The 23,268-nt window shown below is 39.5% G+C and overlaps 2 protein-coding genes across 9 annotated transcripts in view; one reads left to right on the top strand and one right to left on the bottom strand.

Moving 5' to 3' along the window:
* KDM1B (lysine demethylase 1B) overlaps positions 1-12,072 on the top strand; it is a 54,889-nt gene extending 42,817 nt beyond the window's left edge. For 6 of the 7 annotated variants that reach the window (XM_082346333.1, XM_082346334.1, XM_082346332.1 and 3 more), the window contains 5 exons: positions 3,370-3,486; positions 4,215-4,340; positions 5,250-5,372; positions 7,134-7,286; positions 11,846-12,072. In XM_082346333.1, coding sequence (XP_082202459.1) covers positions 3,370-3,486; positions 4,215-4,340; positions 5,250-5,372; positions 7,134-7,286; positions 11,846-11,929 — 603 coding nt within the window. In that variant the 3' untranslated portion in view covers positions 11,930-12,072. The remainder of the gene's footprint in view (positions 1-3,369; positions 3,487-4,214; positions 4,341-5,249; positions 5,373-7,133; positions 7,287-11,845) is intronic. The other variant, XM_082346335.1, reaches the window with a different exon arrangement.
* Positions 12,073-14,189: 2,117 nt separating this feature from the next.
* The window catches only part of DEK (DEK proto-oncogene), a 29,548-nt gene continuing 20,469 nt past the window's right edge, over positions 14,190-23,268 (bottom strand). For both annotated transcript variants that reach the window (XM_082346406.1, XM_082346407.1), the window contains exons 8-11: positions 20,721-20,856; positions 20,295-20,443; positions 16,225-16,293; positions 14,190-15,760 (exon numbers count right to left, since the gene is read on the bottom strand). In XM_082346406.1, coding sequence (XP_082202532.1) covers positions 15,749-15,760; positions 16,225-16,293; positions 20,295-20,443; positions 20,721-20,856 — 366 coding nt within the window. In that variant the 3' untranslated portion in view covers positions 14,190-15,748. The remainder of the gene's footprint in view (positions 15,761-16,224; positions 16,294-20,294; positions 20,444-20,720; positions 20,857-23,268) is intronic.

The raw sequence follows: 23,268 nt of genomic DNA, 5'->3' as shown, positions 1-23,268 counted from the left end.
AATGTCCTATAAATATCAATTAAATCTATCTGGTCTGTTGTGTCATTTAAAGCTTGTGTTTCCTTATTAATTTTCTGTCTGGATGATCTGTCCATTGGTGTAAGTGAGGTGTTAAAGTCCCCCACTATTACTGTGTGACTGTCAGTTTCCTCTTTTATAGCTGTTAGCAGTTGCCTTATGTATTGAGGTGCTCCTATGGTGGGTGCATAAATATTTACAATTGTTATATCTTCCTCTTGGATTGATCCCTTGATCATTATGTAGTGTCCTTCTTTGTCTCTTGTAACAGTCTTTATTTTAAAGTCTATTTTGTCTGATATGAGAATTGCTACTCCAGCTTTCTTTTGATTTCCATTTGCGTGGAATTCTGTTTCCATCCCCTCACTTTCAGTCTGTATGTGTCCCTAGGTCTGAAGTGGGTCTCTTGCAGACAGCATACAGATGGGTCTTGTTTTTGTATCCATTCAGCAAGCCTGTGTCTTTTGGTTGGAGCATTTAATCCATTCACATTTAAAGTAATTATCAGTATGTATGTTCCTATTACCATTTTCTTAATTGTTTCAGGTTTGTTTTTGTAGGTCCTTTTCTTCTCTTGTGTTTCCCACTTAGAGAAGTTCCTTTAGCATTTGTTGTAGAGCTGGTTTGGTGGTGCTGAATTCTCTTAGCTTTTGCTTGTCTGTAAAGCTTTTGATTTCTCCGTCAAATCTGAATGAGATCCTTGCCAGGTAGAGTAATCTTGGTTGTAGGTTCTTCCCTTTCATCACTTTAAATATATCATGCCACTCTCTTCTGGCTTGTAGAGTTTCTGCTGAGAAATCAGCTGTTAACCTTATGCGAGTTCCCTTGTATGTCATTTGTCATTTTTACCTTGTCGCTTTCAATAATTTTTCCGTGTCTTTAATTTTTGTCAGTTTGATTACTATGTGTCTTGGCGTGTTTCTCCTTAGGTTTATCCTGCCTGGGACTCTCTGTGCTTCCTGGACTTGGGTGGCTATTTCCTTTCCCATGTTAGGGAAATTTTTGACTATAATCTGTTCAAATATTTTCTCGGGTCCTTTCTCTCTCTCTTCTCCTTCTGGGACCCCTATAATGTGCATGTTGTTGCATTTAATGTTGTCCCAGAGGCCTCTTAGGCTGTCTTCATTTCTTTTCATTCTTTTTTCTTTATTCTGTTCCACGGCTGTTTATTCCACCATTCTGTCTTCCAGGTCACTTATCCATTCTTCTGCCTCAGTTATGCTGCTATTGATTCCTTCTAGTGTATTTTTCATTTCAGTTATTGTATTGTTCATCTCTGTTTGTTCTTTAATTCTTCTAGGTGTTTGTTCTTTAATTCTTCTAGGTCTTTGTTAAACATTTCGTGCATCTTCTCGATCTTTGCCTCCATTCTTTTTCCGAGGTCCTGGATCATCTTCACTGTCATTATTCTGAATTCTTTTTCTGGAAGGTTGCCTATCTCCACTTCATTTAGTTGTTTTTCTGGGGGTTTATCTTGTTCCTTCATCTGGTACATAGCCCTCTGCCTTTTCATCTTGTCTATCTGTCTGTGAATGTGGTTTTTGTTCCACAGGCTGCAGGATTATAGTTCTTCTTGCTTCTGCTGTCTGCCCTGTGGTGGATTAGGCTATCTAAGAGGCTTGTGCAAGCTTCCTGATGGGAGGGACTGGGGGTGGGAAGAGCTGGGTGTTGCTCTGGTGAGCAGAGCTCAGTAAAACTTTAATCTGCTTGTCTGCTGATGGGTGGGGCTGGGTTCCCTCCCTGTTGGTTGTTTGGCCTGAGGCGACCCAGCACTGGAGCCTACCTGGCTCTTTGGTGGGGCTAATGGTGGACTCTGGGAGGACTCCCGCCAAGGAGTACTTCCCAGAACTTCCGCTGCCAGTGTCCTTGTCCTCACAGTGAGCCACAGCCACCCCCCGCCTCTGCAGGAGACCCTCCAACACTAGCAGGTAGGTCTGGCTCAGTCTCTCCTATGGGGTCACTGCTCCTTCCCCTGGGTCCCGATGCACACACTACTTTGTGTGTGCCCTCCAAGAGTGGAGTCTCTGTTTCCCGCAGTCCTGTTGAAGTCCTGCAGTCAAATGCTGCTACCCCTCAAAGTCTGATTCTCTAGAAATTCCTCCTCCCATTGCTGGACCCCCAGGTTGGGAAACCTGACATGGGGCTTAGAACCTTCACTCCAGTGGGTGGACTTCTGTGGTATAAGTGTTCTCCAGTCTGTGAGTCACCCACCCAGCAGTTATGGGCTTTGATTTTTTTGTGATTGCACCCCTCCTACCATCTCACTGCGGCTTCTCCTCTGTCTTTGGCTATGGGGTATCTTTTTTGGTGAGTTCTAGTGTCTTCCTGTCGATGATTGTTCAGCAGTTACTTCACCAGAAATTTCTTGATTGTATGGAGAGACAGCAGCTCTCTTTGATGGTCTGGTTTTGTGAGTTGTTCTTGGAGGCTCTAAATGATTCTGTAAACTAGTTGAAAACCTGCCATAAATTGCTTCCTCCTTTTAAAAAGTAGGTATGTGGCTTTACATGCTTATAATAATCCCTAATGTTTGTGATGTGCTTTACCATTTATGAAGCATAATGATGTATATTGTAAGAGTTTTAGTTTTAAGCATGTCCCCAATCCTTTAAGGTTAGTAGGGCAGGTATTACCTTGGCCACACATTAGAAAGTGTCAGGAATGATACACAAAATCTAGTTCTCCTGACTCTGTATTTAGGACTATTTCCTCTTACAGCATTGCTTTTCAGGATTGAGATCTGCTGACTCTTCTTACCCAGGGTTATTAATGCATCAAAACCTTAATGCAAGGCTTCCCTGGTGGCGCAGTGGTTGAGAATCTGCCTGCCAATGCAGGGGACACGGGTTTGAGCCCTGGTCTGGGAAGATCCCACATGCCGCGGAGCAACTGGGCCTGTGAGCCACAACTACTGAGCCTGCGCGTCTGGAGCCTGTGCTCCGCAACAAGAGAGGCCACGATAGTGAGAAGCCTGTGCACCGCGATAAAGAGTGGCCCCCGATTGCCGCAACTAGAGAAAGCCCTAGCACGGAAACGAAGACCCAACACAGCAATCAATCAATCAATAAATCAATAAATAAATCTTTAAAAAAAAAAAAAAAACCTTAATGCAGATTCCTCCATATGAATGTTGCTTCTGCTCAGCCAGTCCACTCTTGTGCAGTAAACAGCCTGCACAACTGTACATGGCAGTTATTCTTCTTACCAGTGTAACAACATAGGATGTTGATAATCTCATGACTGGCAATAAAAAGGGGGAGCAGTTCTTTAGGCATTTTTTCCTGGAAATGAACCCACTGAGTATCAGATTCAGTTGCTGTTTGTATGTTAACTGTTCATTATTTCCCACAGGTGTTAGTCACTGTGCCCCTGGCCTTACTGCAGAAAGGTTCCCTTCAGTTTAATCCACCGTTGTCAGACAAGAAGATGAAGGCTATCAACAGCTTAGGTGCAGGTATCATTGAAAAGGTAACTGAATTACTTAAGCCTCAGAACTAAAGAGATGAGTATCAGATGACAGGGGTTCCTTAACTTCTGATATTGGGAAGTAGCAGGTAATTTTTGAATCCAAATCAAATTCGAAGATGTCCTTTGAGTAATTGTTCATGAAGAATATAAAAGGATATTAACAAAACAAAAAGAGGAGAGCTGGCTAAGGTCTGTGAGTTTTGATTTTAGGAGAATGACTCTTGTTATTCAGAATTTGAACTGGGTATATAAATAAGCAATTCTTTTTTTTTTTTTTCTGCTTTCCATGTCTACCCTGCACTAATTAGCCCCAGTGACGAGAGTGCTTTATACTTCCTTTGCCTTGAAAAGATCCTTTAGCAGAATCTCTCAGCGCTACAGTAGATACCAGCAGACCTATGATTAGTAAGAATTTATCTCATGGACGTAAGGTTCAAGACCAGGTCTCAGGGATGCTCTGCATCTTCTGATTAGCCTAGAGGTTGTCAGTGGTTCCCACCATTATCTGTGGGAGTACAGGACTGAATGGCATAAAAAGCCAGATGGTCACAAAGAGAACAAAGGAGGTAGGAGAATGGAAAGGGAGTATTTAGAAATGTTTGAGTTTTTTGAACATCTTTTTTTTTTTTTTAATTGAAGTATTTAAGAGCTATAGGTGGCTTCTTAGAGATTGCTGTACTTTTGATTTCAAGAAGCTGTTAACCACCTTTCTCTTGCTCGCTTTCCAGATTGCCTTGCAATTTCCCTATAGATTTTGGGACAGTAAAGTTCAAGGGGCTGACTTTTTTGGTCACGTTCCTCCTAGTGCCAGCAAGCGAGGGCTTTTTGCCGTGTTCTATGACATGGATCCCCAGGTAAAATCATTGGTGGAATGTGGTTTGAATTCCCTTATTACAGTTTAGAATTTGGTTTGGTAACTACTTGTGTGTCAAGCCCAGGAACTAGTGGACATTGTAGACACTCCAGATGTCTGTTTATATTCTGGGGGGACACTTGGATGGGACATTTTCCTGTAGGAAAGGAGCCCCAATATCTGCCATATTTTCTTAAAGTACTAATATTGCTCCCTGGGAAATAAATTTGTTGCTGTGGAAATGTGTTATTTCAGGCTGATGGAAGGATTCCTTTTAGGGAGAATTGGTGTCAGCACAGTAACGAGTGGTACTTGAAATGTACTCCCCAAGAGTCCACCAGGGAGCCCTGGTGAGGGGTGGGATATGACTGGCGCAGGTGAGGGCGGGTCTGGGAGTCAGTAGATGTGATTGGTGGGGGAAGGAAGACGAGGAGAGGACATACCTGGGGCTTGCAAGTGACGGTTGTGGTGATGTCCTGCCAAAGAATCACAGTTGTTTTTCCTCCTGCCTCTTTGTTCCAAGACACTTTATCTTCAAAGGTTCCACGTGGGAGCCAAGGGCAAAATGTCCTTACTGTTTGAGAAGGTTTTTTCCCATTATTTGATCGGCAGACTTCCTTTCTCAATGTCATTCTACTTCTTCTAAAATAAGTTCTTAGAAGGGAAAAGCCAAGAGAACCCGGAATTTGATACTTACATGACTTCCGGAGTTTTTCCAGCAGGGAACAATAAAATGCGTAAATGAATAATGAGTATGTGTGGCCTGGGTGATGGAAAGGAGGCTACAGGACAGTAGGAAATGATAACATTTGATGTGAGAATGAGGTCCTTCTCTGTTTGGAACTGTGCGTCTAGAGACTTTGGTGCCCGAAGTCCAAAGTGTAAAGTGCTTTTCCCATCACGTGTCCAGAAGCAGCACAGCGTGTTGATGTCGGTGATCGCGGGGGAGGCGGTGGCGGCCGTCAGGAGCCTGGAGGACAAGCAGGTGCTGCAACAGTGCATGGCCACCCTGCGCGAGCTCTTCAAGGAGCAGGTCAGACACCCCTCTTTGAAAAGAGAAAGACTAGCCGCATAGCACAGGGAGATCAGCTCGGTGCTTTGTGACCACCTAGAGGGGTGGAAGGGAGACGCAAGAGGGAGGGGACATGGGGATATACGTATGCTGATTCACTTTGTTATACAGCAGAAACTAACTCAACATTGTAAAGCAATTATACTCCAATAAAGATGTTAAAAAAAAAAAAAGAGAAAGACACGCTTGCTGCTAACTTCACTCTTCGGAGTGGTTTGAACCCAAAGCTAATCCATCAATACCAGAAATGAAGGGGCTTGAGGCAGTGGACCACATTCTTCTTATTTCTTTCAGTATCCAACTTTCCACTTAAGTACCTGGATTAGTTTGCTCAGGCCGCCATAACAAAATGCCACAAACCGGATAGTTCAAGCAACAGAAATTTATTTTCTCACAATTCTGGAGGCTAGAAGTCCAAGATCAAGGTGTCGCCAGATCAAGGGGTTGGTTTCTCCTGAGGCCTCTCTCCTTGGCTCACAGATGGCTGCCTTCCCCCTGTGTCCTCACATGGGCGCGGCTCTGTCTGTTGTCTGTGTTCTAATCCTCTCTTCTGAGAAGGACACCTGTCACACTGGATTAAGGTCCACCCTAATGATCCCATTTTGACTTAATTACCTCGTCAAAGGCCCCATGTCAAATACAGTCACGTTCTGAGGTACTGGGGGTTAGGGTTTCATCATCTGAATTTTGGGGGGACACAGTGCAGCCCATAATAGTACCCCATTCCTCCTTTTACATGGTTGTCTTCCTTCCTTTTGTCTCACATCATGCACACCCCCATTCTTTCCTAAGGAGGTAAAAGGCTCAGCATTTTCCACAGATTCTGTATTTACCCAAACCCTAGCAAGCTTTGACGACAGTTTTCCAATCAAAGGGACATTGTCCAGAATTTTCTGTACCCCACAGCGAGTCTCTTCTCTCCCTTTTCTCCAAGAAGCTCAAGGTACTTTCTATTTGCCAATTTACTAAATCTCACAATCTCTGGAGATGTATAAATGGCGTGACATGTAACTTTTTCAAATAAAGGAGCAGAAGTACAAAGAAATGAAAATGCCTCACATGTTACATACATTCAAGAGAGGGGGACCCTCGGGGTATCGCTTATTTTACATGATGTGATTCTATCTCACAGTAGTTCTCATTAGCTTGGGGCTTTTGTTCAAAAATTTGTTTTCAAAGCAGTTATTTGGAACTTAACACAGGTTCGGTAGAAATCTATTTCATGGTGGCACTTGGCAGAGGTCAGCCTAGAAAATTATTTGAAACGTAGAGTGAAACCTAACCTGTGTAGCTGCTTTGTGGAGAAGCCTGTTGAGAATTCCAGTTAGAGGCCCTAAGACCCTGCCCGTCCCTTGCCTCCCCTGGTCCAGCGCGTTTCAGGCGATGGGAAGGGGAATGCCTGCACTCTTAGCCGTTGGTGACGGCCCCTGGTGGGTGGGAGAAAGCATCTCTGGCGGAAGGATAAAGTGTTAAAGTGAGGAGATGTGTGTGTGCTGGGGAAGGTCAGAGAGATGGGGCAGCGATAGAGGAAAATGCGCAGAGAGGGCGCCTGGGCACAGCAGCAAGGGGGCTGGAGGGTCATGCTGAGAACTGCTGGCTCAGAATGCTACAGGGATTAACTCACTTTCTAGATGGAGGAAGAACTGTAATTGTATATGTTGGGTTGCATCAAGTCTAAGTCCCTTCTTGATCCCGTTTTCCAATTCCTTCTACTTGACACAGGAAGTCCCAGATCCCACGAAGTATTTTGTCACCCGGTGGAGCACAGACCCCTGGATCCAGATGGCATACAGCTTCGTGAAGACAGGGGGCAGTGGTGAGGCCTACGACATCCTTGCTGAGGAAATACAAGGAACCATCTTTTTTGCTGGCGAGGTGTGTACGGGGACGCCGACCCCGATTGCTTTCATTTTGATCACTTGCTTTTAATTAAAGTGATCTATGTCCAGAGCTTAAAAGCAACATCAAATACCGTCAGAAGTCTTACGGCAACAAGCAGCAGGTACCCTGACAGCATCCTCCTCAAGCTCCCCGAGCAGCCATTTTTAACTCTTTCTCCTGTTTCTTCTGGAATTTACTTCATGCTTTAAGATTTTTATATTGTTGTCTTCTGATTTAAGAAGTTAGACATTATCTCTCGACTTCCTATCAGGTTACAGGTTTAGCCCACCCTGGTTATTTCACACTTCTAACTAAATTGGTGTCAGTGCTTGTATGGTGTGGCTGCTTGCTGCTGAGCCAGGAAGGAGGGCGTTCACCGATTCCTTTCTTACACAGCTGTTTTCTCTTCGGTCATAATGGCCTCTTTTTTCACTAGCTTCATTCTCGTTATACCACTCCTTAAGCCTCCCCACTCTTTTTTTTTTTTTTTTTGGCCGCGTTGTACGCACGACTCTTAGTTCCCAGACCAGGGATGGAACCCGTGCCCCCTTCAGTGGAAGCACAGAGTCTTAACCACTGGACCGCCAGGAAATTCCAAAGCCTCCGCCCTTCTCGAGTCGTCTCTAATTCACAGTTGAATCCCTCTGGTCGGCCCGTAGGTTCTGTTTCTCAAACCCCCCTTTCCTGGCATCTTCCCTCTGCTCCAGGCTGCACCGGTTGATCCCGGGGACTCCTGCAGAGCTATCCTCCCAGGACTCCTCCTTACCACTTTCCAGGGTCGGGGTTCTAATTTCCTAGATCCCTCTCTTTTTTCTTTTTTTCAATATTTATTTTTAAAATTGTGGCAAACAACACATAACAAAATTTACCACCTTAACTATCTTCAAGTGTCCAGTTAAGTGGCGTTAAATACATCCACACTGTTGTACGACCATTGCTACCATCCATCTCCAGGACATTTTTATACTGCAGAACCGCAACTGTGTACAACTCCCCCTCCCCCAGCTCCCAGCAAACACCATTCAACTTAGTGTCTCTCTCTCTGAATTTGTTCTAGGAACCTCATCACATAAGTGGAATCATAGAGTATTTGTCCTTTTGTGACTGGCTAATTTCGCTTAGCAGAATGCCCTCAAGTTTCATCCATGTTGTGGCATGTGTCAGAATTTCCTTCTTTTTTAAGACTAAATAATATTCCATTATATGCACCTATCACATTTAGTCTATCTGTTCATCTGTCATGGACACCTGAGTTGCTTCTGTCTTTTTTGGCTATTGTGAATAATGCTGCTATGAACCTGGGTGTACAAATATTTCTTCAAGAACCTGCTTTCAGTTATTTTGGGTGTATACCCAGAAATGGAATTGCTGGATCATATTTTAATTCTGTTTTTAGTTTTTTGAGGAACCACCACACTCTTTTCCACAGCAGCTGCACCACTTTACCTTCCCACCAAGAGTACACAAGGGTTCCAGTTTCTCCACATCCTCATCAACACTATTTTCTATTTTTTTTATAATGGCCATCCTAATAGGTGTGAAGTCAGCCTTTCTTCTTTCTTGATTTACTTCTGTTGAGAAATGTTTTGCTGTTCGAATTCCTAATCCTTTCTGTGCCTTTTTTTTGCATTCCTTATAATCTTGGAGCTCATGTCCTTCATCGTCTAGATTTTTTTTACTCTGCTCATTTCGTTCCTACAATTTTTCTCTTATTTCTAGATCTTCTATTTCATATATTGGAACTGTTGAATTGATTATCTAATCTTCTTTGCTGTTACTCTTTGCTGTTTTTTATATTCTAACCCTTGAGTCGATTTTTTAAACTTTGGCTCCTTTACTTTATGAGCACTTTCTTGTTCTAAGATTATTCCTTTTTGGTAGCATTTTCTTCTTGCTTCGTAACTTGTTCCTTACATGGCTCCCGAGTTCCTATTTTACTTTAGCCTTTGCCTCCCATATGTCCGAATGTCCAGTCCTTGACTGTTCAGATTTGAGTGAGGCACTTTTTAAAAAGCCAACTGAAAGTTCCAGCAAGCTTGTCAACTGGAGGTTGGGGGCCCAAACATCGGGATTTATCTATAGCTCTTTTCTCTTAGTTTCTCGTTTGCATGATAGAGGCTCACCTCCTGGCATTCTGGGAACTCGAAGCCTCACTCTTAGTTATACTTAATTGCATTTTGTTTGGCACTTCACCCCTGCCCTGTACCTCAGAACTCCTGGGGGTTGCAGTAGGGGGAGTGGGGAACCTGATGAGGGACCAAATTGCTCTTCAAAGTCTTTTTATTTTTTTATTTTTTTAGCCACATTGCATCTTCGTTGCTGCGCATAGGCTTTCTCTAGTTGTGGCGAGCGGGGGGCTACTCTTCGTTGCAGTGGGCTTCTCATTGCGGTGGCTTCTCTTGTTGTGGAGCACAGGCTCGAGAGCACAGGCTCAGTAGTGGTGGCTCAGTAGTTGTAGGCTCAGTAGTTGTGTTTCTTAGTTGCTCCGCAGCATGTGGGATCTTCTCGGACCAGGGATTGCACCTGTGTTCCCTGCATTGGCAGGTGGATTCTTAACCACTGCACCACCAGGGAAGTCCCACTCTTCATAGTCTTTTAAACCAATCCTCAGTTTTTCACCCTTGCCAAGCCTCTGCCTCCATGATGGCACCAATGGCTGAGATCTATAAAGGATTTTTCAGGGTGAATTGGTTTCCCTTTGCTATTTCCCATCCCCCCCACACACATCCACCCAGTTTAGCAGAATAAAGTGAATTCTCAGCACTCTTTGATCTGCCTTCATACTTTGTATATTATAGTTTGGGATTATACAGGCCTTCCTGGTTCATCTAAAATAGTGTTGTTAATTTTTTCGCTTCAGGGTTTTTGAATTTTTACAAAAGAATGTAATTTTAAAAACAGCTGTCTTTGATTCCTCCTTGGCCTGTGAAGAGCCAACTTTGTAGGAACAGAGCATAATGGTTGCATTCCAGGCAACAGCTGTGAACTGCTTCCAAGAGATGGATGGTCCTATTAGACTAATGTGCCAAAGGGTCATGAGCAGGGTTTGGAAGTTTTTGACTTTCCTTTGCTGCTGTGATACAGTTGTTCCCTCATCTTCTTATAAAAGCCATTTCTTTGAAGTTTCTGTCACTCTGTGACTCTCTCCCCCTGTAATTGTATTCCTACTGACCTCCTGGTCTTTCCCCCATTTATTAAAGTCTTTGGCACCTGGATGTTTTCCATTCCATTCATCAGTTTAGGTGACATGGAACCTAAATTAGTTCACGTGGAACTTCATCTGTTTCTTATCCTCCCTTTTCTTTTATTTATTTATTTATTTATTTATTTATTTATTTATTTATTTATTTATTTATTTATTTTTGGCTGCATTGGGTCTTCGTTGCTGCGCACGGGCTTTCTTTAGTTGCGTTGAGTGGGGGCTACTCTTCGTTGTGGTGCGCAGGCTTCTCCTTGTGGTGGCTTCTCTTGTTGCGGAGCTCGGGCTCTAGGCATGCAGGCTTCAATAGTTGTGGCACGTGGGCTCAGTAGTTGTGGCGCACGGGCTTAGTTGCTCCGTGGCATGTGGGATCTTCCCAGACCAGGGCTCCAACCCGTATCCCCTGCATTGGCAGGCAGATTCTTTTTCTTTTTTCATAAATTTATTTATTTATTTATTTATTTATGGCTGTGTTGGGTCTTCGTTTCTGTGCGAGGGCTTTCTCTAGTTGCGGCAAGTGGGGACCACTCTTCATCACGGTGCACGGGCCTCTCATTATCGCGGCCTCTCTTGTTGCGGAACACAGGCTCCAGACGCGCAGGCTCAGTAATTGTGGCTCACGGGCCTAGTTGCTCCGTGGCATGTGGGATCTTCCCAGACCAGGGCTCGAACCCGTGTCCCCTGCATTGGCAGGCAGATTCTTAACCACTGCGCCACAAGGGAAGCCCTATCCTTCCTTTTCTATGACCTACTCAACTCCCATTTCAGCTACTTTTCCCCATAACCACATCCCAGACCTTGTCTTTAATACCTAACGGTCATGAATTCAAGTTTCCTGTCCTCCTGGTTTGCTTATTGTTCCCACTATAACCTCCTTGAAAGTGAGGTTCTCCTGTTGACAGTCCTCACCTTTTGTCTTTTCCCTTCCTGTTGAACTGATCTATCCTTGGAGTAACCCAACTTTCTGTTATACCCATCTAGCAAAACTCCAGCCGTGGATGAACTGTGATTCACTTTTTGTGCTTGTTTTACTTATCACTGATTTTAACAACTAAGATTGTCTGATGGGAGGGGACTGTGTCTTATTATCCTTAACTCCAGCACCTGGCATACATAGAAAATATCTTAATGAATGTCACACAGTACTTCACGGGAGCACTGACTATATTGTAGAATGAATTTGGTGAAACATGGTGCTATGGATGGGTGAGTAGTGTTCATGTGAGCACACAGGAGCGACAACAATCTTTATTTTAGGAGGATCAGAGAAAGTGTAAGTTTGTATTTACCTTTTGATTTTCATCTAAATTCTTTATACATGATCTCAAATTATACAATTTTTTTTTTTTTACAGGCAACAAACAGGCATTTTCCACAAACTGTTACAGGGGCATATTTGAGTGGTGTTCGAGAAGCAAGCAAGATTGCGGCATTTTAAACAGAATTTATCTGGACCCAGCTTTCTTCTCCCAAATGGGAGAGTCTGAAAAACATGTTAAACCTCACTTTGATAAAATCAAACAAACAAAAAATCCTCTCTGGGTAGCAAAACTGAAATGTTCTAAGGTGCCATGGTAATGTAAACCCATTTTACCACTCTGAAAGCACTAGCCCCAAGAATCCTTCTGTAAGCACTTATATATAATGGCATTTTCCACAGGTCTGACTAGCGCTAAATCTTCCGGATCTCAGAATAAGGCAGAATATAACCTTAAATTAAGACCTTGGATATGATCCTTCCATGGTTGGAGATTCCCTTTAAATCTGACATTTTTTTGGCTGACCAATTTTCACACATTGAGAAACCAAGTCAATCAAGCAGGAATCATTTAAAAAAAAAAAAAAAAGCCATGTACTTTTCCTCTATGACAATTTATCAGTATCTTTGCCAATGAGCCTTAAGATTTTTATACAGCTCCAATATTGAGCTTTTACTTAAAATTTAGATAGAAATCTTTCCTTTTTGAATACAGCACAAACTCTTCAGTCAAAGGTAAATGAAACTTCTATCTTATATTGTACATATTTCTTCCCATTGGGTGTTCAAAAGAAATTTAAATTCAGGTATCTTTTATAATAAAATATTTTAGATTTGTGCACTCATTGGCAAAAGAGCAAAATTTTCAATTCCTTCAACAGTACATGTATCACTGAGAATTGGGAAGAGATAGTGTGGTCTTCATACTTTAGACGTAGAATATGGCTATTTTTCTTAGAGTCATGTTTGGGTGGATGGCACACTTTAAATAGCCTCAATTTTGGCAACCACTAGCAGAAGGATCTTGTCAGAATAATTAAAAGCCTCTCCCCACTGCCTCTTTTTAAAATAACTGAGTACGTCTCTAGGAATATTTTTTATAGAATTACGTTTTCAGTATTCCATAGGCAGGTCCACTGGAAAACTGCAGAAAAATGTGTAATATCCTGGTAAATATTACACATTTTATAAGCCATATCTTAAAAGCCTGAGAACATGGTAAATATTTACTTTTTCCTTCTTTCACTCATGACAAAAAAAAATAAACATTGATTTCAGGGTCTTCAGGATGCCCATCTTGCCAAGAAACTTCAGTTTACAGGTTAGAAATAAGGGTAATTTATGTGCTTTTGTTTTAAAAAGTCTTTGAATAATTCTTTCAATATATTGGTCAGCTTAAAAAAAGGACTCAAAATGACTTTAAAACCACTTTTCAAAATATTAGGTATTTTTAAAATTTAAAGTCAGCTTATAAGTAGAAACCGTATTTTATAGAAAGAACATAAGGTGAACTTCAGACAGAGCTGAGACACACCTCCCCCTCCAGCAAAGTATTATACAATTGAAAGAAAGCAAATAGCAGTATATTGGTTTCAAGGTTAACACAGGAAAATGTTGACATTTAGGTTATCTGATGAGGCTCATTGGTACTGATTGGGAAGTATTCTGCTTTCAAGTGTTTTATGTATTAAAATGTTTAAAGAATAGCATGTGTCGAGTGATAAATGCAAAATATTTTAAGTTGAAATGGTTCACAGTACATTATTACTTTAGTTTCTGGGCACTTAAACTTGTATAGTGCTATAAGCAAACAAGGGGAAAACCTACCTAAATAAAGTATGGTAAATGTGTATTTTTTAAAAAACCCCTCATTTCCTGTCTCAAGTGACATCACCTAACATTTTGTTCTTTAAAGAACCACGGTACCTTTTTTTTCTTGAGTTATTTGAGTATGTTTTTCACTGCTGTCTGAAGATTTTGTAATTGAGTAGCGGTGAATATACACAATGTTTTAACTGCAGACTGTGAACAGCTGATTGTGTAAAACTGCTTAATAAAACTTGTTTTTCAAATACACTGTGCACTGTAGTGATGAATGCACACTCTTAAGCAGATACATCTTCACCACAAACTTTCACATACACCAACTCAATCCCCTCAACCTCTAAACCCTCTTTAGACTTTTTAGGTCATAGGCATTACTGCATATCCCTTTCAAGTAAATGGTCACACATAATTGTTAACTTTGATCAACAACTTAGTTTTGTGAGAGCACTTGAAGTTTTCCCTAGTGATTTCTTTGTAATGTATTTAATTCAAAGTAAAATCAGTCAGTTACCACTGACAAGCATTCCAAATTATATAGGCTATGGGGCTAAATCCATTTAAAAATCTCTATTCTGAAATACATGTTAAAACATCAAATGCAAAGAGACAGAGGTGGTGATTTATTATTTTTATTGACAAGGTTTATAGGAACAAGTTAAATATTTAAAACCAAATGCCAATTATTAAATCTCATTTAGTTGTTTATTCCATTCATTTGTATTAAGTATACCTTTCTCTAATGTCTTAACTTTATCAAGAAACAAGTCAAACCTGTGAAAACACCTGTTAACAGTCAACATATATCATTTTTATATATTTCTGTTCTATGATGCAAAGATATTTTAAACATTCAATGGTTTATCAAAGGCCTAATTCTTGTATAAGCAGCATGTTTTATTTTAAAATTAAGAGATTATTTAATAAACCGATTAAGACAGTTAATTTAAAAGACAAAATTAGTCTCATTCAGGAGTGGTCCATATGTTGATCACCTAGAATCCTAATTGGCCAAAATGTAAAGCCTAACACCCCTGATTCCACAAATACATTAAGTTTCTTTAATGTTAAAAATAAGTCTGTTACCACTTTTGAGAAATACTTTGTCAGATACCCACTACTGTCTACACATTATCTTAATCTGGAATTACAACTGGTACTTTCACCATAATTATAAAGGTGGCCAGGTTTCCTGTAAATATCAGCATTTTATATGGGCAAAAGCAGTTAATAAAAATCAGTGCATTTATTATAAGCCAAATGTGCTTCTACTTAATCCAACTCTCCCAAATTTTTGAAGTTTTGATGTGTTGATTTTAGTCTATCCTCACTATAAAACGTATCTACAGACACTGTTGCAGGGTTAACACTAAAACTATAAATTGATGACACTTCCAAGGCAAAGCAGAGAACTATCTGTTCCTTCAGTATTTTCTTCACTGAATTCTGACTTTCACTGCTCCGTCATACCATCTGGCTGAACACTGACATTTCATAGTTTATAATAACTGTAAAGATACATACTTATATGAGTTTAAAAATTGATCTGCACAAAAGAAATAAAAAAACTTTATATACAACAAATTCGTTTTTAAAAATACAAAAATAACATCTGTCACTCTTGTCATGCTGACAATTTGACATATATACACATGCAGGAGAAAAGTTCCGATTCAGTCATCTGGACGGCTGAAGCTTGTGTATTTTTAATATGATGAACACACTGCCACTGAGTTTTCACACTGACAGATGTGTATTCAAAATATTTCATATGCTAAATACTGCAATAGTCTCTGCATGTATAAATGCCAGTTATGATCGTTTCTGTTCTACGATTAAAAGTATGTCTTAAGCTAATATTGCGCGCACACTAAAAACTACAACAGTTCAAGAATCTATAGTCTTATATAAAGAAATCCAAAATGTACAAAATACAACTATAAAAGCAAGGGACAATTACTGCCATGCAAAAATTTAAACTAAAAACTGCATAGAAATGCAATTTAAAATGGCAAACGCAAATTCACCTAACACTCAAGATAAAAAGGTCAGAAGGAAGTTCTACCAACACAACGCTTGCAAAGATTTTGAAAAGGAAATACATTCTCTTTGCTGGTATAATGGTATAAATCAGATCTTTAAATCCATGGGTACAGGTCATCTGTTTCTGTCCTCTTAAGAAATTAGCTGTAACGAAAGAGAAACGTTATTTCCTCATGCCCAACATACAATAGTTGGAACACATAAAACCTCATTTTATTTTTTAACTTCTATTTTTACTACTGTGACCTTGGGAAATCAGCTGGGATCAATACAAGACTACAGCTACTGCTGATCTTCTCTTGCCTTTAACTGGTGGACAGCAAGGAACATGTGCTCAAGTGGTTGTATGAACTCTGAGATGCCCAGCTACCCACGTACACGGAACCCACATCTTCATCTGAGGCCAGGTGTTGTCACTAATGTTCAAACTTTATTTTTAAGCTCTAAAATGGGAATGAAAATAACTATCTTTCCCATTTTGAGGAAATTTGAGCATCACATGTGATACTTAGTGACATAAATATTTTGAAAAATACGCAGTATTTGATACACGTAATTTCTTTTGTAAGTGCAAAATGATCAAAGTTCGAAAAGTTGGATATAGTTACCTCTTTAACAGTTGTTTTTATGAACTCTTTTCTTTCAGTCAAGTCATAAGCAGGATAATTTTCATATACCTATAGTGAAAAGGAAAAACAATGTTAAAAGTAGATTTAAAAATCCAATACTATTCTCTATCTTTGGATAATGAAGAAATGTGTGCTATGGACAAAGAGCTGCATGTAAGTTTGAACAGTACGTTCTAACCACCAGTGGTTCACCATGTAGCATTCTACAACAAATGAGTAGTTTTAATAATACTGTATATAGAGCAGTAAACTAGCATGAAAACATTCTCAGTGTTTTATAAAGTGGGAGTTTCAGTTGAACTAACAATAAACATGGATAAGGAAAACTTCTAGATAGACCTTAGGTTAAATGGATTGACTTCTTTATATTGGTAGGTTATCTATCAGATATTTTAGGTATCCTCTTATTTTTTCTGTTACATCATCTAACACTACTTATGATTCCTGAACTTCAACTCTAATGAATTTCAGCCTCCAGACCACTGCTCAATCCCCTCCCCAAAGTTGTATCACTGAGCTCCAGTTGTATCACTGAGTCCTCCACTCCTAAATTTTTACTCTCTAAATTTTCCAACTTGATACCTGCTGCTTGGCTTCACAATGACTTCTGGTCCTGAACTGCCATATACACCAAGCTGGCTTCACTCCTATTGTCTAATTCAAGGTCAGCAAACGTTTTCTGTAGAGGGCTAGACAACAAATGATTTCAGCTTTCCAGCGACAGTTTCCGTCACAACTACTCAACTATGTCACTGTAGCATAAAAGCTACCATAGACAACACTTAAAGGGATGGGTATATGTCTGTGTTACAAAGGCCCACAGGCTGTAGTTTGCCAACCTCTGCAAATATATTCAATCATTTACATTACTCTAATTATTTGCCCTTTGTTCTTTCTCTGCAAAACTCCAACCCTTAATTGGTCTAACTTTTATATGGTTAAATTCTGTGCGAAAATGCAACAAATTTGAAAAGAATGGTTCCATTTTATCAACTATACTTGAATAAAGTAAGTTAAAAAAAAAAAATGGTCCCACTTGGTATTCAATGTCAAAGCCTCCCTAGAAATCCCAAGGATTTCTAATCAGGTTCCCCTTACATTCTCATCAGTGGCAATTGCATCCCCTTATTCAAGTGTCCCACACTCTTGCTCTCAGCCAAGAAGCCATTACTATGAATTCCTTCAACTTTCTGACATGCCTGTTCTCCTCCAGTTCATTTGTGTCTGGATTCATCAACAGTCCTGTTTCCTCTACCTCTGCAGGGACCCAACCCTCAATGCTCCTGTACCTTCATCTTCTCCTTTCCCAGAATTGTCCCTCAGCCTAACGCATGCTTCCACTCCCCTCTGACCTTAAAAAGTATTTTATCAACTTGTATCTTCCCCCAATTTAATTACTAAATCAGAAGCTTTCACTTTCCTCACTATTAATTCTCTTCCTCACTATTCATTCTCAGTCCAAGGGACAACCCTGGCATTTACCACCCTTCAAAACTGCTATTATGTGAACAACTGTCTCTTAATTGCTGAGTCCAAAAAAACCCTTAAGTTCTTCTCACCTGACCTCTCCATGTTATTAATAATCCCCTTAAAATTACAGAAATGTATTCACAAAAGTCATTCAAATGAACAGAACTAGTCTCCCTTCAATTTTCCTTCCAGTCTGCCCTTGTCCCTCTCCCCTAAAGGAAACCAGTTATCAATTTGCTGTGTATTCTTCCAGACCTTTAAAAATGAGTTTATATACAAACATATAAATATATCAATGGCAATACAGTTTTTCTGTATTTACACAAATAGGGAAATACCTCTGTTTTAAAACTTTGACAATACCTGGAAGGTTTTTCCATGTTCTTTTGAACTGCTACACAGTTCATATTCCAAAAATATGGATGTACAGTTTAAACATTTCCCTACTGATGGTCATTTAGGTTGTTTCTGACTTTTCAGTATTACAGACATGCTTAACATTACTGAAATCATCTTGTGCAGATGTGACTATGTCTTTAGGATAGAGACCTAGAAATGGAATTGCTGGGTTAAAGGGTATTTGCCATTTAAATTTTAACATACTACCTAATTATTCTCCAAAGTTATTACAACTTAAAGGATGAGAGTACGTTTCCCTATTCCATTGCCAACCTTGAAAACTGTTCATCTTTATAAAGATTTTGTTAAAGTTAGTAAGCAAAAGTATTTCCTTTTGACTTCTATCTTCCTCATTAGTAGGGAAGGTTAATGTTTTCGCGTTTACAGGTCATTTATATTTCTTTTCTGTGACCTGACTTTCCACAGCCATTGTCCACTGTCCCATGTAAGTTAATTACCTTTTCTTAAGCAGGGAACTACCCCTCCCTGCCCCTTCTTGAAACTCTCCTCGCTTGGCTTTTACAGCACTATTCTCTCTGGCCTTCCTTCTACTACTGACTCTACAATTTCTTACATTTTGTAGGAATTAATTCCCAACTCTTTGATGATAATGGTCTCCAAGACTCTGTCCTTTGCCTTTCTCATCCTTTACCTTCTTCTCTAGGCCACCTTATCTTCTGGTTTTAACTCCCAGCAATATCCTAGTCTAGGTTTCTCTCCTACCTTGGAGAATTACAATGTTCACAATTTCTCCCACTTGGATGTTTCAAATACCCCATCTTAAAATGTCTAGAACAAAACTCATCTTTTCTCAAGAGGTATGCCTTTTGTTCTACTCCCTATTATGATTAATGCACCCAAGCCCTTACACCCACACAGAGCAACCTGTGATCAGGCTCTCTTGATTTCAGACTTGGATTATGGCAGCCCTGTAACTCTGATTATGATGTAAAGGTTTCTCTTGACTCTAGTCTCATTCTTCACCAGTCTGTTCTTCTTGATGTGTCTAGGATGGCCCTTAAAAAATAAAAATCTTTTTTTTTTTGAGAGTCATCCTAGACTGCTCCTGCCAAATACCTTTCAATAACCTACCCTGCCTCCCAATTCCTCATTAGCTTCAGGGAGAAAAATCAAACTCTGTAACAACACATATAAAATCTGCAGAACTCTTTAGTATTCTCTCCTAACTTCTGTGAAGAATTCCTTCCAACTCTAGTCTTCAGCCAAATTAAACTAATGACTATTCCTCGCAGTCATTACGTGTCATGTTTTATGTGAATGTGTTGATGTTCCTCAATTGTATGAAAGCTGACGGTCTAAGACCTCTTCTAAGATGCCTTTTCAGACTCCCCCAACCCCCATTCCCAAGCAGGTACCCTCTGTTCTGTGGTGGTGGGGCACCCTCTGTACTCTTCTAACACAGCTTTCACACACTGTATTAAGTGACTAAAACAGCTGCCTCTTTCTACCCACTAGATTACACAAGACCCCTAAGCCAAATAATGGCTTCTCCTGCTCTACCTCTAACATCTATCCCAGTGCCTGATATGTAGCAGAGGCTCAACGAATGCTGAATAAGAAAAACAGTATGTCTTAAAAAAGTAAAGAATATTCCACTTTTGGTACATTTCAAATTTTAATTTCATTTTACCATAAGAAACTAGATTTTAAAACCTTTCAATTTTGATCTACAGTATGGAATCACTACAGAATCATATTCAAGACTAGATCATTTCATTTCCTGAGAAGCATCAGAAGAACTTAAGAGAAGTTTGAGCTAAGAACCTAATCTATAACATCTCATTTATCATAGTAGTATTGAAAATAAGGTGGTCCACAAGATCCTGCTTATTTAAACTAACATAATCTAGGGATGCATCAATAAAAATAGTTGCTAGATCAGGAAAAGAACATCTCCTACGGAGTTTGCAATGTATCACCTTAACTTTAGTCACTGTATACATTCAAATGTTATTTATGAAATGACTCCAATAGGGCAGAGGTTTTGACTATTTTACTGAAAGTGGTATCCCAGCACCTGTAAGAATGCCTGGCATGTGGTAGTTCAATAAATATTTGTTCAATGAATGAATGCACCTAAGAATCTAGCTTTGAACTGAGGGATGGGTGAAAGAATTTTTCAAACAGAAGCAAAATGATCTCAGCATTTGTCCAATTACCTCTTTGCAAATCTGTTTCATTGTGACTTCCTCCAAGTTAGCACTGGCCAATAATTTCTTTACTGTTTCCTTTAACTCTTCATCTGTAGGAGGCTTCTTCAATTTTTTAATTAAAGGTTCATCATCTGAACTATCCTCAGATTCACTTTCTAAAAGTAAGACATTTTATGACACGAAAATAAATTTTTCTTATATAGCAAAATAAATTAATATTCAAGACAGATTAGGAAGAATTCTATAAGTATTCATCAGATCCTTGAAAAGGTATTAGATTTAAAAAATTATAAACTATAAATAACTGGTATACTACCTTCCCCCCTCAAATGTTCCTCAGAGTTTACCTATTTTCCACACATGCTTAAAAACTGTATTATAGCATATAATGTATATCTTTAGGTTGCTGAAAATGTGTCATTTCTAACATACCTTTTTTGGAACTATTTTGATTCTTCTTGGTGGTACTGCTATCTGCCTTCTTAACATTAGCACTTTTTACAGATTTTTTACTTTTAGAAGTGGCTTTCTGTTTGGGTTTTTCTCTTTTGGATGTCTTTTTTGGTGGCTGTTGGAAAGAAAAACAAAGTACATACATTGATGAGAGACTACCGGCGATCCCTCTACTCCTCCACACCCCTCAACAATATTAGAGAAAATTAATGTATTCAATATCACCAATGAAAAATTATTACTAATCATCAATTTTTGAGATGACTAATACACTCAATGAACTTAATTTTATCCCAACACGAGACTAGTCAGGTGAGGTCAAGGATCAAACATTAAAATTATTAGGTGCTCACATTTATTACACACTATAGATAGAAAACTGTCTACCCCTCCCTTAACTAAGGTCTACCCCATCAGACCTTAGTTAATCTTGAAAAAAACTCTAAAATATAGGTACTATTAATCTGTTATTTATTGTCAGTCTCTCCCAACTAAAAGGTAAGTTCCATGAGGAGAAGGATTTTTTTGACCTTTCTGTGTTCACTGACATATCCCTAACTCCTAAAACAGTGCATGGTACAAAGGAGCTGCTCAAAAACTGTTTATAAATATATGAGGAAATGAAGGCTCAGAGAGGTTTTGTCCAGTCACATAATAAAATAAAGAAGTGAGATTCAAATAGATCTGACTCCAGAACTTGTTTTCTTAAACACTAACTCACAGCTAATAAAATAAAAGCAAAGTATATACATACGGTTAGATTAAAATGACAAAATTATAGTTCACTGTAACTTTGTCTTAAGCAGAGTCTATGAAATTAGGAAACGTTAATTCTTCATTAACGTTCCCGAAGGTAAAAGTATCTGTATATAAGGCAAGTACCCCAAGATAACTTAAAATCTCATCTTTACACACCAAAAACACTGCAAATCACTTTCGATAGAATGTTTCTCCAAATGTTTTATACTCTGAATTTCAGATTATCATCAAAATTCAACCTTTTTTTTTTTCTTTTTAAAGGACAGAGACATTATGTTGAACTTAAAGAAAATTAAAGTATATAGACCAACCTGTTCTAAACTTAGGTGGGCTCAGGCTATTTCTAAGTGCAGTTCATTGGATTTTAGTGCTTGTCTTTCCTTTTGCTACACTGCCATCCACTGTACATATTTACTTAAGTATAGTATCACCCTACACTACCTCAATAATACACTGTTGGCCGGGAACTAGCTAACCTATCTAGTTTAACTGTGACTAAAAAAATGGATTTAACCAGTGTCAAAGGGCCAACATGCTAAAAATAAAGTCTATAAGCTTCACCTATGGATTTTTGCTATTTAGAGGCCATTTATACTTTTTTCCTAATTCTCAGAGGTGTTCCAGACATGGGGGTTGCCGGAAAGGCATCAATGGTTCATCAATTTTCTATGACTAACCTGAACTAAGTTTTAAGTTTATTATGCATCCACTTAATTCCTAAGAACCACACGAGGCTCTGAAAGGAAATACTAAAAATTCATAAGTTCTGTTGATGCACTTAATACACAGAATAATGACTATTATATATCACTCGTTAGTCAAAGGTTAATAAAATCTGGACCTGCGGGTCATTCAAATATTTTATAATAAACTTAAGTTATTACAGAAAGCATGCAGGGGGATGAGGAAGGGAGAGCAACAATGTTATTAGCATTACCACTTGATCCCCATTCAAATCAGATAGTTAGAATCAGATAATTAAAATACTTTCAGAGCCTTTAAAGGTCAGGGTATAAGGTAAAATTTTAGAAAGAATACACACTATGGTGCCATTTTTAAACCTGCATATTGGGAGTAGTTAATAGTTTGATAAAGCATAAAACTGTGCAGTGATAAATAAAGGATAATCAAGCCATCTCCATGGGCTTCCCCGGTGGCGCAGTGGTTAAGAATCCGCCTGCCAATGCAGGGGACATGGGTTCAAGCCCTGGTCCGGGAAGATCCCACATGCCGTGGAGCAACTAAGCTCGTGCGCCACAACTACTGAGCCTGTGCTCTAGAGCCCGCGTGCCGCAACTACTGAAGCCCACGCGCCTAGAGCCCGTGCTCCACAATGAGAAGCCACTGCAATGAGAAGCCCGTGTACCGCAACGAAGAGTAGCCCCCGCTCACCGCAACTAGAGAAAGCCCGCGTGCAGCAACGAAGACCCAACACAGCCATAAATAAATAAATAAATAAATAAATAAATAAATAAATAAATAAGCCATCTCCATAAAATGTTACTATTGGACAAACAAACAAAATTAAAGCTAAGCTTCTTTCTATATTTAAATCTTCTAAAAGGGAGAGTGTTCTACAGTTTTTTAAATGGACAACTAGCCTATTATCATCTATTAACAAAAAGGTTGCAAACATACTGTCAGAAGTACTATAGAAGATACAACCTAATAGATAAGAGTGTAGGCTCTGCAGGCAAGCTGCCTAGTTTCAAATTCCAGACCCAGTACATCTTTGGGCCCTAGTTTCCTTGTTTATAAAATGAGGGAA

Source organism: Balaenoptera borealis, assembly GCF_965194805.1.
Source record: "Balaenoptera borealis genome assembly, chromosome: 12".
In the NCBI taxonomy this organism is placed as follows: Eukaryota; Metazoa; Chordata; class Mammalia; order Artiodactyla; family Balaenopteridae; genus Balaenoptera; species Balaenoptera borealis.
Note: the sequence above shows the minus strand (reverse complement) of the source record. Positions and strands in the feature narration are given on the sequence as shown.